The sequence below is a fragment of the Prionailurus bengalensis genome, chromosome B3 (assembly GCF_016509475.1).
Source record: "Prionailurus bengalensis isolate Pbe53 chromosome B3, Fcat_Pben_1.1_paternal_pri, whole genome shotgun sequence".
NCBI classification, from domain to species: Eukaryota; Metazoa; Chordata; class Mammalia; order Carnivora; family Felidae; genus Prionailurus; species Prionailurus bengalensis.
In genome coordinates, this window is record NC_057355.1 from 63,417,586 (window position 1) to 63,432,491 (window position 14,906).

Consider the following 14,906-nt stretch of genomic DNA (forward strand, 5'->3'; position numbering starts at 1 on the left):
TTCCTGGTCAGAGAACCAAATATGTTACGGAACCAGGCTGGAATGCTGGTGGAGAAACCAAGCGGCACTCGGAGATCTTGGTGGATCAGAGACTTATTTAACACTGGTAGGCTCAGAGAAGACTTTTTCTCCAAAGATCTGAGTGACGAATGCAAGTGGGAAGGGTCATTTATAGTTGTCAGCCTCCATATTTGTCTGTGTGTGTGTGTGGGGGGGGGGGGTTCACGCACACTGCAAACAGGGCAAGAAGAACCTGGAAGAGGGGTCTCTAAGCTAGAGACCAGAGCTTGTTTTAGTCCTGGTGTAAAACTTTATTGATTTTCCCAACAATTCAACTAACCCTTTACCCTAACACTGTCATCAGCTAGATCCCAAGACCTGACCTTTGTTGCTCACCTGCTTGTACCCACCAGTCTTTGTCTACGGTTTTCTTAAGCTCTTCTTCCCAAGTTATCTCTCAACTCAGGCAAAACACCCTACAGGCATAGCGTCCTGTGCGGGGAGGGGGGGGTGGGGGGGGTGGGGGGGGTGGGGGGAACGGGACACACAGAAACTACCCATCAAGCAATAATGACAGCCTTGACAAGAGGTGGCCTAGACCACCTGGCCAGTTTGAGCTTAACCCCTGACTTATACCTGTGCAAATGGACCATGGAGTGACCCATGGGGTGATCAACAGTTATCTTTACCTCGTTATAATACTAAAATCTCCACCCAAGGAGGAGCACGAACCTTATTTATATACCATACAATGGTATAGACATGTTTTCTTAAGGCAAACGTGAGACCTTACACTTGCCTCTATACAATAACAAGACTCCCCTATCTAAATATTCATCCTAACCCTAGATAAAAGGAACCCATTCTTCCTTGCTCCTAAGTCAGGCTTTGGAAGTTATTCCCCCTTGATCTATTTATTCGCTGCAAATAAAGTTTCTTTTGTGTGACAACTCACCTGGTTTAGTTTCTATATGTGACTCACCAAGAACCTAACTCAGGTAAGTTTGGTTACAATACCAATTTAGGGCCTGTAGAGGATTTACTGGTATCTTTTCAGAATAAAAAAATGAGAAGTTTCTTACTTTACTACTTTTTGCATCTACAAAACTGACTCTTTCCTACCTCTTTATCCCAACTTTTCCTAGCAGTTTTGAATAGGGAGTTGATGAGGGAGATGGGGGTAAGCTGAGGGCAAAGTGCAGGCTAACAGCACCCCTCCTTCCCCCCACCAGGTGGTATATGTGTGATATTCCTTGGACACTCACAGCTACTCAAAAACCAGAAAGGACAAAAAAACACAAAGAGTTAAACTGATAAGAGTCGCCACCAGTTTACCAGAAAAAGGCAATCCCATCAATGTCAATGTCATAAAATCCAGAAACTCCTAACTTTTTAAAAAAATGTTTATTTATTTTTAAGAGAGAGAGAGACAGAGCATGAGCAGAGGAGGGGCAGAGAGGGAGACACAGACTCCGAAGCAGGCTCCAGGCTCTAAGCTGTCAGCACAGAGCCTGACTAGGGGGCTCGAACCCACCAACCCCTGAGATCAAGACCTGAGGTGAAGCCCAGGTGCCCCTCCCTACGGTCTTAATGTTAACGCTTTGCTAGAGGGAAAAACCTTAGCTTGACAATAGCTAGGACTCCAGTAAGTCTTCAGCATGTGAAAGACTCTTTGGAAACTCCCTCTGGACTTTATTTCCCCAGACTCCATACAAAGGTCACTGCTGCCCCCTCCCCCCTAGTAATGAAGCTCTTTCTGCCTACAGGCCCTGCCCCTGTGCTTTAATACAATCACCATCTTCAAGAATTCTTTCTTGGTTGTTGGCTCTGGACCACACGAAGCCCTCCGTCATCCCAAAACTTCTATCAGAGTGGCAGGTAAAGAGGTATTTTTATAATTGCTACTAAACTCATTTACACACATTCTTCTGCAACCCTTCTTGACAGAATGTGCTGGATGTTGCCAAAAAACTACTACATTTTGTTACTTCCGTAATGATTCCAGGGCAAGGGGTTTCATCTTAAAACTTTGGTCTCTGAGAACTAATCTTAACTACTGGAAATGCCTTTAAAAATTCAACTAGTCAGTAAGTTTGCCTCTTCTTTTTTTATAGCCTCTGTAATGTTTAAAATAACTGCTTACATAGAGGATTATTATGTGTAGGTATTGTGGGAACCCAAAGATACAACGCATTTGCTTTTTAAGACTTCACTGCTCGTAGAGTAAAAGTCGAGTAGTCATACTGTAGCAGCATCAGCCTTGAGACAAGAAATTGAGTAATTTTTTTTTTATCTTTATTTTTGAGAGACAGAGTGTGAGCAGGGGAGGAGCAGAGGTAGGGAGTCACGGAATCCCAAGCAGGCTCCAGACTCTGAGCTGTCAGCACAGAGCCCAACATGGGGCTCGAACTCACAAACTGTGAGATCACGACCTGAGCCAAAGTCAGACGCTTAACGACTGAGCCACCCAGGTGCCCCATGAATTCAGTAAAATTTTTATTTAAAAAAAATTTTTTTTTAACATTTATTTATTTTTGAAAGGCAGAGAGAGACAGAGCGCGAATGGGGGAGGGGCAGAGAGAGAGAGGGAGACACAGAAACAGAAGCAGGCTCCAGGCTCTGAGCTGTCAGCACAGAGCCCGACGTGGGGCTCGAACTCACGGACCGGGAGATCACGACCTGAGCCGAAGTCGGCGCTTAACCCACTGAGCCACCCAGGCACCCCTCAGTAAAATTTTTAAAGTAATCTCTCTACGCCCAACATAGCGCTGAAACACACAACCCGCAGATCAAGAGTTGCATGTTCTATGGAGCCAGCCAGGGACCCCCCCCCACCCCAAATTCTGTAATTTTATTCAATTTTGAAGAGTTAGTATTCTGGGACCTAATGCTATCGGTCAATATGTTAAAGCCCTCTACCAAGTCCTTCATTAATTAAAAAAGAAACCACTTTCCATAAGCTCAAAGCTCAAAACAAGCAAATCGTTATCTGCCTTTTCCTGTCTCATTTCTCCTTTTCTCCAGATCCTTTCTCTGGATGCGGTACACGTTCCTTTTACTACTCAGTTTCTCTGTACCGTTTCTTCTCCACGTGGTTATTACAGCTTCCCAACTTTTTGCATTAGCTCGCAGGAAGTTGCTCCCTGCCCGAGTTCATCCCCCGGAACCCACCAGACTTGAGCTGTACTGCAAACCTTTTAGAGATGAGACGCAGTAAAGAGGCCCAGGAAACCGTGCACCGGCTCCTAAATTCCATCTTTCACCTTCAGCTGCAGCCCAGACTCACTGAGGGGCGGGAGGCTGGGCTTCTTGTCCAGGTGGCAGCGTAGTGTGTAATCATGGGCCTCTCACGCAGCCCCCCTGCTGACGCTACAGGGAGCCGTAACCACAGGAGTAAATAAAGCGAAGCCCGGTTAGCGCCCTGAACGCGTCCACCGCAGCCAAAGGACGATCCTCCGCGCTGCCCACGCTCCAGCCGTGGCACTCTCAGAATGGCCAAAATGGCGCCATCCCCGCGGCCCCCTCCGCCGTTGGGGGGGGGCGGAGTCTCGCGTCACGTGACCGCCCCACCCCCGCGGGCCGCGCGCCCTCCTCTGCCCCCGGCGTGCTCTGGCAGTCGGGCTGTCGCGCAGACGGTTCCTTGACTTTCTAGGCGCGTTCTCCCTTGTTCCCGAGCATCCGCGAGCGTCTCTCCCGGTAGCAAAGGCGGGAGCAGGGCCACGAAGGGGGGCTCTGGGTCGTGCAGAGGCAAAGGGGCTGTAAGAGGGGGTCCCTGCCTCTGGCACCGAGGCGGGAGGTCGGATCCCCAGACGAGGGGCTGGGCCAGAGGAGACTTCGCGGGCGACCTGGGGGACGGCCGGCCGCGGAGGGCGAGGCTGTTGCGCGTAAATTCAGGGCATTCCGCCCAGACCGTGGGTGCCGTCGGGGACTCGGGGGTCCCCTCGGAGCTCCGGTCATTTGGCTTGGGTATTTCGCAGCGTTCCCATCGCCATCCAGCCCCTCGAAGCCAGCAGGATTGAAAAAAACGGCTTCAGCCAAATGGTCTCTTCCTTCTGAGAGAGGCCGAGCGGGTCAGCCGGCTGGGACTCGAGAGGGATGGCCCGGCCCTCGGGGCGTGGAAGGAGAAGTTGAAGGGGGCGGCGGGAGCGGGGAGCGCCCTCCTTGACTCTCAAATGCCTCCCGTGTTTCCATCTCTGCTGAGTGAGCTTGGCGGCGCTGACTACCCGGGAGGAGGGACGGACGCAGCTCAGCGGTCTCAGACCACGCCGCCTCCATGTGGCTGCTGACTGGGACCCAGGAGGGAACCGGCTTGGGGCGCGGCCTCGATCTCCCCCCTCCCCGCCTCCCAGGCGGCGGGGCTGGCGATGTGGAGACGTGAGGGGACCCGCGGCTGCCCCGGGTTCTCCAGGACTCCACCAGGCGCCCGCGCGTTGCTCCGCACCCGGGGCGAGAGAGACCCGGGCGGGGCTCCGTGGTGGGCGGACGGGCGGGCGACGATCAGAGCCGGAACCCCAGCCTCGCTATGGGGCACAACGGCAGCTGGATCTCCAGAAACGCCAGCGAGCCGCGCAACGCGTCCGGCGCCGAGGCTGGGGGCTCCAACCGCAGCGCGCTCGGGGAGTTGGGCGAGGTGCAGCTGTACCGCCAGTTCACCACCACCGTGCAGGTCGTCATCTTCATAGGCTCGCTGCTCGGTAAGCCACCCGCGGGGGCGCCTCCCGGGTGGGCTTCCCTGAGCGCACAGGCTCGGAGAGGGCACGGGATCGGGGGTCGCCGGAGCCGCCGTGGGTTTCGGAGTGCCTGGCAAAGTGGACATAGTGGGGTTTAAGAATGCCCGGGTAACTGCAGGGAAGTTAGGCAGGGACCGTCGACTCCAGCCCCCAAGCTGGAAGCAGAAGAGTTCTGGTAGGGCTTTATCCCGGCCGGCCCGAGGACCGTTCTTGGTGCAGGCGGAGGTCCGCCTCCCAGGGCGACTCTTGCAGAACACAACCCTGTGCCTATCATACCAGGTGGGCGCGGTGGCCCGAGCTCTTGTTTACAAATAGTGAGCAACAAAGATTCTGTTTTGTTACTGACGACTGATGTGTTTTGCACTACCGTCTATTCCTATATACAAAATTATTGTGAAAGTCTTATTTTGTGCGTGTTTTATGGCTGGCTTCAGATCACCGACCTGCTTACTGATAAATAATCCTGTGGAGTTCATCTCTGTTGCCTTCTGATATTTTTAGAAACCCCAAACAACAAATCCCAGTCTATTTCTCTACCTGTGTTTTGTTTGAAGTGCAAAATAAAGACAGGATAAAAACCTCAAAACACCACTGACAGATTTAGGTATACTTGTTCAACTAACTGAAATGAGTGGTTAGTAAAACACGTTTGTCCACTAGCATGAGAATTACCTGTACTTCTGGTCGTTACTCTTTAAATGATAAATGATGACAATATTCATTTCTGTTGAGGTTAGTTGAACATGTTGCATATTACTTGTACATATGTGGCTTCCCTTCAAATGTAAATTTTCTGATGTGGCATTTAAAAGATGTAAAAAGATGTGATTATGTGTGATATTAGGGCCAAGAGCAGCCTTAAAGTTTCAAAGTAGGAATAGATTACTTTTTTGCAGACACCTGTGAGTTTCCATGGCAACCAAGATACGTGCCATCAAAAAGACTGGAAGGATTTTAAGTGCTTGGAATTTCCCTTCATTATTTCTCTAATTGTCATCATCCTGTCCTACTCTATCATAATATTTATCTTCCACATTTTCTCATAAGGGCATTTTCAGGATTAGACATCAGTGTGGCTATGTGTGTGTGTGTGTGTGTGTGTGTGTGTGTGTGAGAGAGAGAGAGAGATGTATTTTTATGAAAATGATACATGCACATTAACAAAGAAAAGTGTTGTGTCTACCAGTTATTTTCAGTATTAACAAACAAATACTGAACACCTAATAGGTACCATGCACAATGAATTGTAGATTATTGGGAATTAAATTTTAGTGTTGTCACATTTGCTTAAAGTGTAGATTATTGGGGAGGCAGAAGTGGCTGCATTTTTATTTCTGCAGGGATATATCTATATCTATCTAAACATATCTATATATCTAAAACATTTATATCTATTTCTGTATTTTTATTTTGCTTTGTTTTCCCCATTGGTAACTTTAACCATGAAGAAAGATGGTGTTGGGAGAAATTTTCCCATAGTTTGACTCCAAAATATTGAGTACTATTGAAATAGAAAACAGCATGTATGTGAAGGGCACAAGAGTGCACACTTAATAAATGTTAGTTCTGCTTCCAGTTACCTTCTATTTTTGTAAATTACATTGGATTCAGAAATCCTGGGTAAATCTGCCGTTATATCAACTCTTTTCTCCCACAGCATCTTTTGTTTTGTTTTTGTTTTTTTCGTTTTGGTTTTGTTTTTTTGAGAGAGAGAGGGAGGGTCAGAGGGAGAGGGAAAGAGACTCTTAAGCCAGCTTTGTGCCCAGCATACAGCCAGACAACCCCGGAGATCATGACCTGGGCAGAAATCAAGAATTGGTTGCTTAACCTGCTGAGCCCCCCAGGTGCGCCCTGCCCCTACAGCACTTTAATTGACATGCAAGAACAATATTTGTGGGTTTTTCCCAAGAGGAGACGGATTTCCCCCTTGATCTTTAGTTATGCCTCGCTTGGCCAAGGAGGACATATTTTTTCCCTTCCATGTTACTTGGCCTTCCAAGGAGAGAGAAAATTCCGTTTGTTCCTTTTTATTTTCAGAAAAACTATAAATATGGTTAAATTTATTCAAGTCACAAGTTAGAGAACTTGTTCAAAAGTGAAAGCATTTCAGGTTCCCTTAAAAGTTTAGCTGAATCATAACATTGCCTGTGTACTTCTTATTTACTACTGTTCTTAATTCATTGTTGTCTGAGGATTTGACCTGTATAAACATATCTATGTAGTTGAATCCTCCTAAGTAATGCCAGAGTTTAAGTTGCAAAGCCATGTACATTTAGTTGCAGGACAAATAAACTCGGGAAGCATAGTTTCATAAAGTACTCCCTTTCAAAACAAATAGAGCAAAATCATAGATTAGGAATAAAAGAAAAGAATTTATCATGGAAGAATCTGTAAGACTGAAAAGTAAGTGGAGGATGCAACAGCATCTGGAATAGCATGAAATGCTTATTTAATCTGTTTGTTTCTCTTGTCCTCAAACAGACAAATGAGTTTTACTTTTATTTTTTTCCCTTTAATCAAATTCAGACTTACTTCCTAGATTGCCTCAATAGATTTTTTTTTCATTAGAATTTTTAGAGGCCCGCTGTTAGGGGAAAATAATTCCTTTGTACTGCTGATGTCTTGCACTCTTTTTTGGAAACTTTTTTTGCCCTGTATGAGGAAAAAAAACCCAATTTGGGATAACTGTAATATTCCAGCCCTAGGGAACATTAATTGCCTTTTGAAAATGAACTCAAGAATTGTATATGATATTCTTTCAAATAATGCCTTTTGAGGGCTTGTGTAAACTAGTGTTTCTCGGCCTTCTTTATGCAACATCTTGGGGTATCTTCAGATACGCTGTAGTTCTTGAAAGAGTGAAATAATTTAGATTCCCCTTTAGTAAATATAGGCACACAACACTTTTAGTATTGAACAGGATGAAATCAAAGACTCAGAAGGATATGAAATCACCATTTCCAATAAGTGTTTTGGATCTAACTCTTCATAGTTGATCTTTCTTTCCCTTTTTCCCACTCTTGGGATTCACAGTCCAAGTGCATGGAAAGCTCAGCTACTCTCTGGTGCTTTCACCTGACAAAGGTCAGTGGCTGTTAAGTAGCCTATTACCTCTAGCCGCCCCCTGTACAAATTGGAGGCATCTGCTTGTCATGATTGGAGGCAGGAGATTTTTATAAATGAATTTGCTCTTACTTAAAGAGAATGAGCATTGTGGAAAATAGCCAACAAGCTATCTCCTTCCTTACCAATGGTCTATAGTATGAAATTGATTACCCTAAGTGGAGGTCCATCTTGTCGATGGCCTGATACCTTGAGGTGCTTATTGAAGTATTGATTTTAAAGGAAATGTAGGGAACTGTCTTACTGGTTTGACAGATGACCTGGATAGACACCATTTTTGCTCATGATTGTTCATGAACAGTCTTTCAACAAAACCAAGTCTTTGTACTTGACAAGTCTTTCAACAAAACCATATGGGGTACCAACAATGTTTATGGAACTTGTTTGACAGAAATATACTTTTGTTTTTGATACTGGTCGAAATGAACCGGATAACAGCTGGCTAATTCTTGCAGTTCCTTCGTTAAAAGTTTGTTAGAAACAGTGCTAATACTAGTGTGTGCTTAGGAGTCATGATTATACAGGATGATTTTTTACTTAACTATAGGTATAGCCAATAATAATGTGATATCAGCAGCCTTATTCTACCTGCTGTTTTGGTATTTGGTATGCCTGGAAACCTAGTAGACGAAATCAAGAGCAAGATGTCTCGGATTGACCTAAGAAGTTTGAATTGGTGAAGTCAGTTGTTATCAGCCAGTGATAGTAGGTGAACTCAAAATGTATTGACTCAAATTCTCTCACGTTGTCTTTGATTTCCATGTGATGTATGCATTCCCACCTATTCTTTTCTAATGTAGGATATTAGGTGCAGAAAATCCATCTGACCTCCATCTGCATGAAACACTTTTGGTAACGCTATGCTTCTCCTTACTAGGTCTTCAATGTATATCCTTCCACTTTTTAATTCTTGGAAATTGAATTCTATGAAAACTTAGAATAGTAGATTTATTGACGTAAAATTTCTATACTACACAATTCACGCAATTATAGTATATAATTCAGTGATTTTAAATTTATTCACAAAGTTAAGCAGCCATCATCACTGTTAATTCTAGAACTTTTTTTTTTATCACCCCCCCAAAGAAATCATGTACCCATTAGTAGTTTCCATTTTCCCTCAATACCCTGAGACCTAGGCAACCACTAATCTATGTTCTGTGTCAGTGAATTTGTTCTGGACATTTCATATGTATGGAGTCATACTATTGTATGTTCTTTGTAATTGGCTTCTTCTTTCACTTGGCATAATGTTTTCAAGGTTCATTGGTGTTGTAGTATATACTTTATTCCTTTTCTGTTGCTGAATAATGTTCCATTTTATGGATATATCACCTTTTCTTTATCCATTCATCCATTGATGGACATTTGGGTTGTTTTCACTTCTTGACCATTATGAATAATGCTACTCTGAACGTTTGTGTAGTTTTTGTGTGGACTTAATGTTTTTAATTCTCCTGGGTATATAGCAAGGGTGAACTTTCTGAGTCATATGGTAACTCTAAGTTTATTCTTTTAGGAATTGCCAGACTGCTTTCCAAAGTGACTGCATCATTTTACATTCCCACTGGCAGCATATGAAGGTTCTAATTTGTCCACATCTTTGCCAACATTTGTTATTGTCTTGTTGATTATAGCCATGCTAGTGGGCATTAAATGGTATCTCACTGTGGTTTTGATTTGCATTTTGTAATAACTAGTGATGTTGCACATCTTTTCATGCTCTTTTTGGCCACTTGCATATCTTCTTTGGAGATTTGTCTATTAGGATCTTTTGTTCATTTTTTAAAAGTTTTATTTATGTAAGTAATCTCCACACCCAACTGGGGCTTGAACTTACAATCCTGAGCTCAAGAGTCACACCCTCTTTTGACAGAGCCAGCCAGGTACCCCTCTTTTGCCCGTTTCTAAGTTGGGTTTTTTGTCTTTTTGTCTTGAGTTGTAATCGTTCTTTATATATTCTGGACACTAGATTCTTGTTGATACATGGTTTGCCAAAGTTTTCTCCTGCGGATTGTCTTTTCATTTCACTTTTGGTGTCCTTTAAATAAAAGGTTTTATATGTTGATGAAGTCCAATTTGTCTAAATTTTTTTTTCTTAATTATTTTATTTTAGAGAGAGAGAAAGAGTGAGCCAGGGAGAGGGTCAGAAGGAGAGAGAGAGAATCCCAAGAAGTCTCCGTGCTTGTCTTCTGTTTTATCCAGCATTTCTAGGTCTTCATAGCAGTCTTCCACGTTCTGCCATGTTGCCAGAATCTGGAGTTGTAGAATAAGCAGAATCCAACAAAAGCGGAAGGTGGAGTGATTGCTAGACAGGATTCTAGGAGATACGTAACCAAAAGTTAGGTCATGGTAAAGTGGGGTGGTGACATCTGGTCAGAGGAGGAATGCCTTAGAAGATTAAGGAAAATAAGTTGGTAAGTGGAATAAGGGAAGGGGAACTCAAGAAAGTTTAGTCTGAAAAACATTAAGAATGTGTTATCTGTTATATGTTTCCAATATCATTTTGACCTTTGACCATATTTTACTGCAGTTTCATATGGTTCAAACTAATAGTCTGTTTTTTTTTTTTTTTAAGCAAACATTTGTGTTGAAATAAGTTAGGGTTAATAGTAGCATATTTTATTTTATTTTAAAAACAAATTTTTTTTTTCAACGTTTATTTATTTTTGGGACAGAGAGAGACAGAGCATGAACGGGGGAGGGGCAGAGAGAGAGGGAGACACAGAATCGGAATCAGGCTCCAGGCTCTGAGCCATCAGCCCACAGCCTGACGCGGGGCTCGAACTCACGGACCGTGAGATCGTGACCTGGCTGAAGTTGGACGCTTAACCGACTGCGCCACCCAGGTGCCCCAATAGTAGCATATTTTAAAACAATTATTTAGGGAAGACAAAATGGACTATTGGTCCAAAATGGACTAATGGACTATTGGACTATTGATGATACACAGATTTGAATTGGGTATGGAGAAAGGAGCCCCCTGTCTTTTGTTTATTTTTTAAAATGTTTATATTTAAAAAATTTTTTTTCAACATTTATTTATTTTTGGGACAGAGAGAGACAGAGCATGAACCGGGGAGGGGCAGAGAGAGAGGGAGACACAGAATCGGAAACAGGCTCCAGGCTCCGAGCCATCAGCCCAGAGCCTGACGCGGGGCTCGAACTCACGGACCGCGAGATCGTGACCTGGCTGAAGTCGGACGCTCAACCGACTGCGCCACCCAGGCGCCCCTAAAATGTTTATATTTTTTGAGGAGAGAGACAGAGCGCAAGCAGGGGAGGGGCAGACAGAGAAAGAGACACAGAATCTGAAGCAGGCTCCAGGCTCTGAGCTAACAACAGCAAGCCCAACGTGGGGCTTGTACTCACGAACCATGAGATCATGACCTGAGCCAAAGTCAGATACTTAACTGACTGATCCACCCAGGTTCCCGCGCACCCCCCCCCCCCCCCCGGCTTTGTTTTTTTAAAGTTTATTTATTTATTTTGAGAGAGAGAATGCAAGTAGGGGAGAGGCAGAGAGAGAGGGAGAGAGAGAATCCCAAGCAGCCTCCACGGTGTCAGGGCATAGCCCTGTGGGGCTGGGACACACGAGACTGTGAGATCATGACCTGAGCTGAAACCACGAGTTGGACGCTTAACCGAAGGAGCCACCCAGGCACCCCAGGAGGTCCCTGTCTTTTGAGGGTATCCGGAGGGAGAAAAGCAGTCGAAGGTGAAATGGATGTTTGGGAAGAAGAGTACTGAGACCCATATGGATCTGAGTACCTGTTTCTGATATGCTACTTTTGCATTTGCAAGCAATTTTCAGGGAAAATGCCTTCAAATGGACTTAAGCAATATGTATATTTTTTGAAGATTTTATTTTTAAGTAATCTGCCTACCCTGTGTGGGGCTGAACCCACAACCCTGAGATCAAGAGTCACATGCTCTACTGACCAAGCAGCCAGGCATCTTGGACTCAAGCGATATTTTGATTGGTGTCCACACTTGATTCAGAGGAATCCTGGGAAACAGTTTTCTTTTTAAGCTTGTATGTATGTGTATGTATGTATGTATTTAGAGAGAATAAGAGAGAGCACAAGCAGGAGAGGGGCAGAACGAAGGAGAGACAGAATCCCAAGCAGGCTCTGTACCATCAGCCCACAGCCGGATGTGGCACTTGAACTCCTGAACTGTGAGATCATGACCTGAGCCCAGATCAAGAGTTGGACCCACTCAGGCTCAACATACTGCACCACCCAGGTGCCCCAGAAAATAGTTTTTTTCTGGCCTGCAGTGAAATCTTGCTTCATCAAATCTGAGCCACTCTGAAAAACTTCCAGATTAATCCACAAATATCAAGGCAACTTAGCACTTTAAATACATTTCTAACAATGGTTTATTAAAAGTTTTGGACTTTGATTAAAAAATATTATTTCTGGGGCGCCTTGGTGCTCAGTCGGTTAAGCATCTGACTTTTGGTTTCGGCTTAGTCATCTCTCTGTTAGTGAGTTTAAGTCCCGCGTGGGCTCGCACTGTCAGCACAGAGCCTGCTTGGAATTCTCTCGTCTCTTTCTACCTCCCTGCCCGGTGCCTGCGTTCTCTCTCAGATTAAATAAAATTAAAAAAAAAAATGTTCACATACATTTGAATCTCCTCTGATGCCTCTCCTCATGCCATTCTCTCCCATGTCTTCAAGAGCTGATGGCTACACTGAATTGGGTATCCAGTTTAAACTCCCTTCCGTCTGTCCTTTTGGTGCTCCTGTCGCTGACCTGTGATCGTGAAGTTTTTTGCCAGTGATGCTTAGTCAATGCCTATTGCATGGACACATGACTCTGTATGCAGTGTTGATTTACAAATAATGGTCTCATTGGCGCCTGGGTGGCTCAGTCGGTTGAGCGTCCGATTTCGGCTCAGGTCATGATCTCACAGCTCGTGAGTTTGAGCCCCGCGTCGGGCTCTGTGCTGACAGCTCACAGCCTGGAGCCTCTTCTGCTTCTGTGTCTCCCTCTCTCTCTGCCCCTAACCCACTCGCAGTCTGTTTTTGTCTCTGTCAAAAATAAATAAACATTAAAAAAAAATAAAAAAAAAGCAAAACAATTAATGGTCTCATCGAGGAAGACTACATGTGGGCAGTTTAGGAAAGAGGGTCTTTAATGAGGAAAGACTAGGAAGGTTTTGCTAGTAGGAGATGGGTGTCTCCTGTGCAGTGCAGGTACCCGTGACTTACCAGCCAGTGTGGTAACTACCAGTCAAGAATATTCCTTTTGCCTTACATTTACATTGGGTTTTGCAGTGTATAGCATAAACCACATTGTTCCATTCAGTCACGATAACCTTATGAAATAGTATAGCGACATTTTCTGTTTTTGTTTTCTCAACACATTTTCTTCCCCACATAACACTGCCCTCCCTCTATAACGTGTGCACGTCTATCAATGAGCCTCCCTTCCAGTATTCATCAGGGATTTTAGTTGCAAACAACAGAGCCTATTGTCAAAAGAAGACACAGCTACAAAAGCATTCAGTAAAGAGAAACATTTTACCTGCAAAGCTGACTTGTAAAGGGCGTTTTAGAGGGACTATTGCCAATTGAAATGTACAACAGGTATTTAAAAGCAGCCATAAGACTACCATGTTTGTAATTACTGTGTTTGCTGTGGGGAAAAAAGTAGTTACCTTACACGAGTGTTACAACCTCTAAGAGTGTGTCACATCAGCATCGCAGGAGTCAATAAGGTTGTGAATCAATCAAGTTGTTTTTATTAGGAGTCAGTGACTTATAGGAAAGTCTCAAGATTTCATTTGTTTTGTGGACCAGAACTAGACAGTGGACCCTGAGTCTTTTAATGTTTTTATTTTGGGGGAGGGAACGGGGCTCAGGGAGCAAGTATTTACTTTCTCGTGGTGGGACATAATGTGCACATTTTTGCATAATGCAGCAGGGCAAGGTGTTGTACTTCTACACCAAACTAGCCAGTTTATGAAGAAAGAAATTTATTACAGGATATTAGGTTACTTTCAGAATTTATGGGAGAGTCTGGGAACCAGGGACACTCAAATATGCACAGTCATACCACTGGTTCTAGCAGAATTTATGAAGCTATTGTCATATACTACCAATGACGAGGGATTCGACTCTAGAACCCTAGGGCACAGCTGGCCCAGATCTACAACCGAAGCATCTGTCTTTTTTTTTTTTGTTTTTTGTATTTACAAGAACCTGATCACTGCACCCAGCCACCACCTCACATAAATCATGTCTGCTTGGGAACATCTTCTGGACAGAATATAGATCATAAGCCTGTACCATAACTGCAAGGCTCTGAAAAGTAGTATTTTTAGCTTTCCAGCCTTTATAGCAGAGGGTAGCAGCTGGTTGAAAGATTATGGAATGAATATTTAGCGAATCAAACTAATATCTGCTGCTTTGTACTTCATGTGGTTCCTTATGTGACTATCCTTCCCAGTGCTCAGTAGAGCCTCCCACCCTGGGAGACAAGGGTGGGCACATGATCCAGGCCTTGCTGGTCCCAGGATCCTATTTCCCTTTCCTCACTGATTAGTTCGGGGATGGTCATGCGATCCAAGCTTGGTCAGAGTACTTGACATTAGAGATGCTGGTAGAAAAGCCTTTTTCCAAAGGGGCTGTTAAGCAGGGATGAAGGAAGCCAGGAGCTGTCTGCTTCGGAGGGAATGAGGGCAGAGAGACAAGCAGACATGAGGGTGAGAGGAGAGAGGGGGAGGAGGAGGGAGAGAGGATGAGAGAGAAACCATCATGATATTGTGGGAGTCCCTGGAAGAGCTTGTATTTCCCAATTACATGAACGGAAAAACCCAAAGTCTCAGGGTTTTTTTGCTTAAACTTGGATGACATAGGTTCCTGTCACACACAATAAAACTATCCTGGTATCTATGTCTATACTAAGTATATCTATACTGTCTGTATATCTATCTACCTATCTATGTATCTATCTATCTATCTATCTATCTATCTACTATATACCTATATATTTATGTAGTATTTTTCTTTCCATGCATATCCATCATTTGGGTAAACAGATT

General features: G+C 44.3%; 1 protein-coding gene across 1 annotated transcript in view; it reads left to right on the top strand.

Annotated features, from left to right (window-relative positions):
• The first annotated feature begins 3,601 nt into the window (after positions 1-3,601).
• The window catches only part of GPR176 (G protein-coupled receptor 176), a 127,370-nt gene continuing 116,065 nt past the window's right edge, over positions 3,602-14,906 (top strand). Inside the window, exon 1 of the mRNA XM_043555683.1 lies at positions 3,602-4,694. Coding sequence (XP_043411618.1) covers positions 4,523-4,694 — 172 coding nt within the window. The 5' untranslated portion in view covers positions 3,602-4,522. The remainder of the gene's footprint in view (positions 4,695-14,906) is intronic.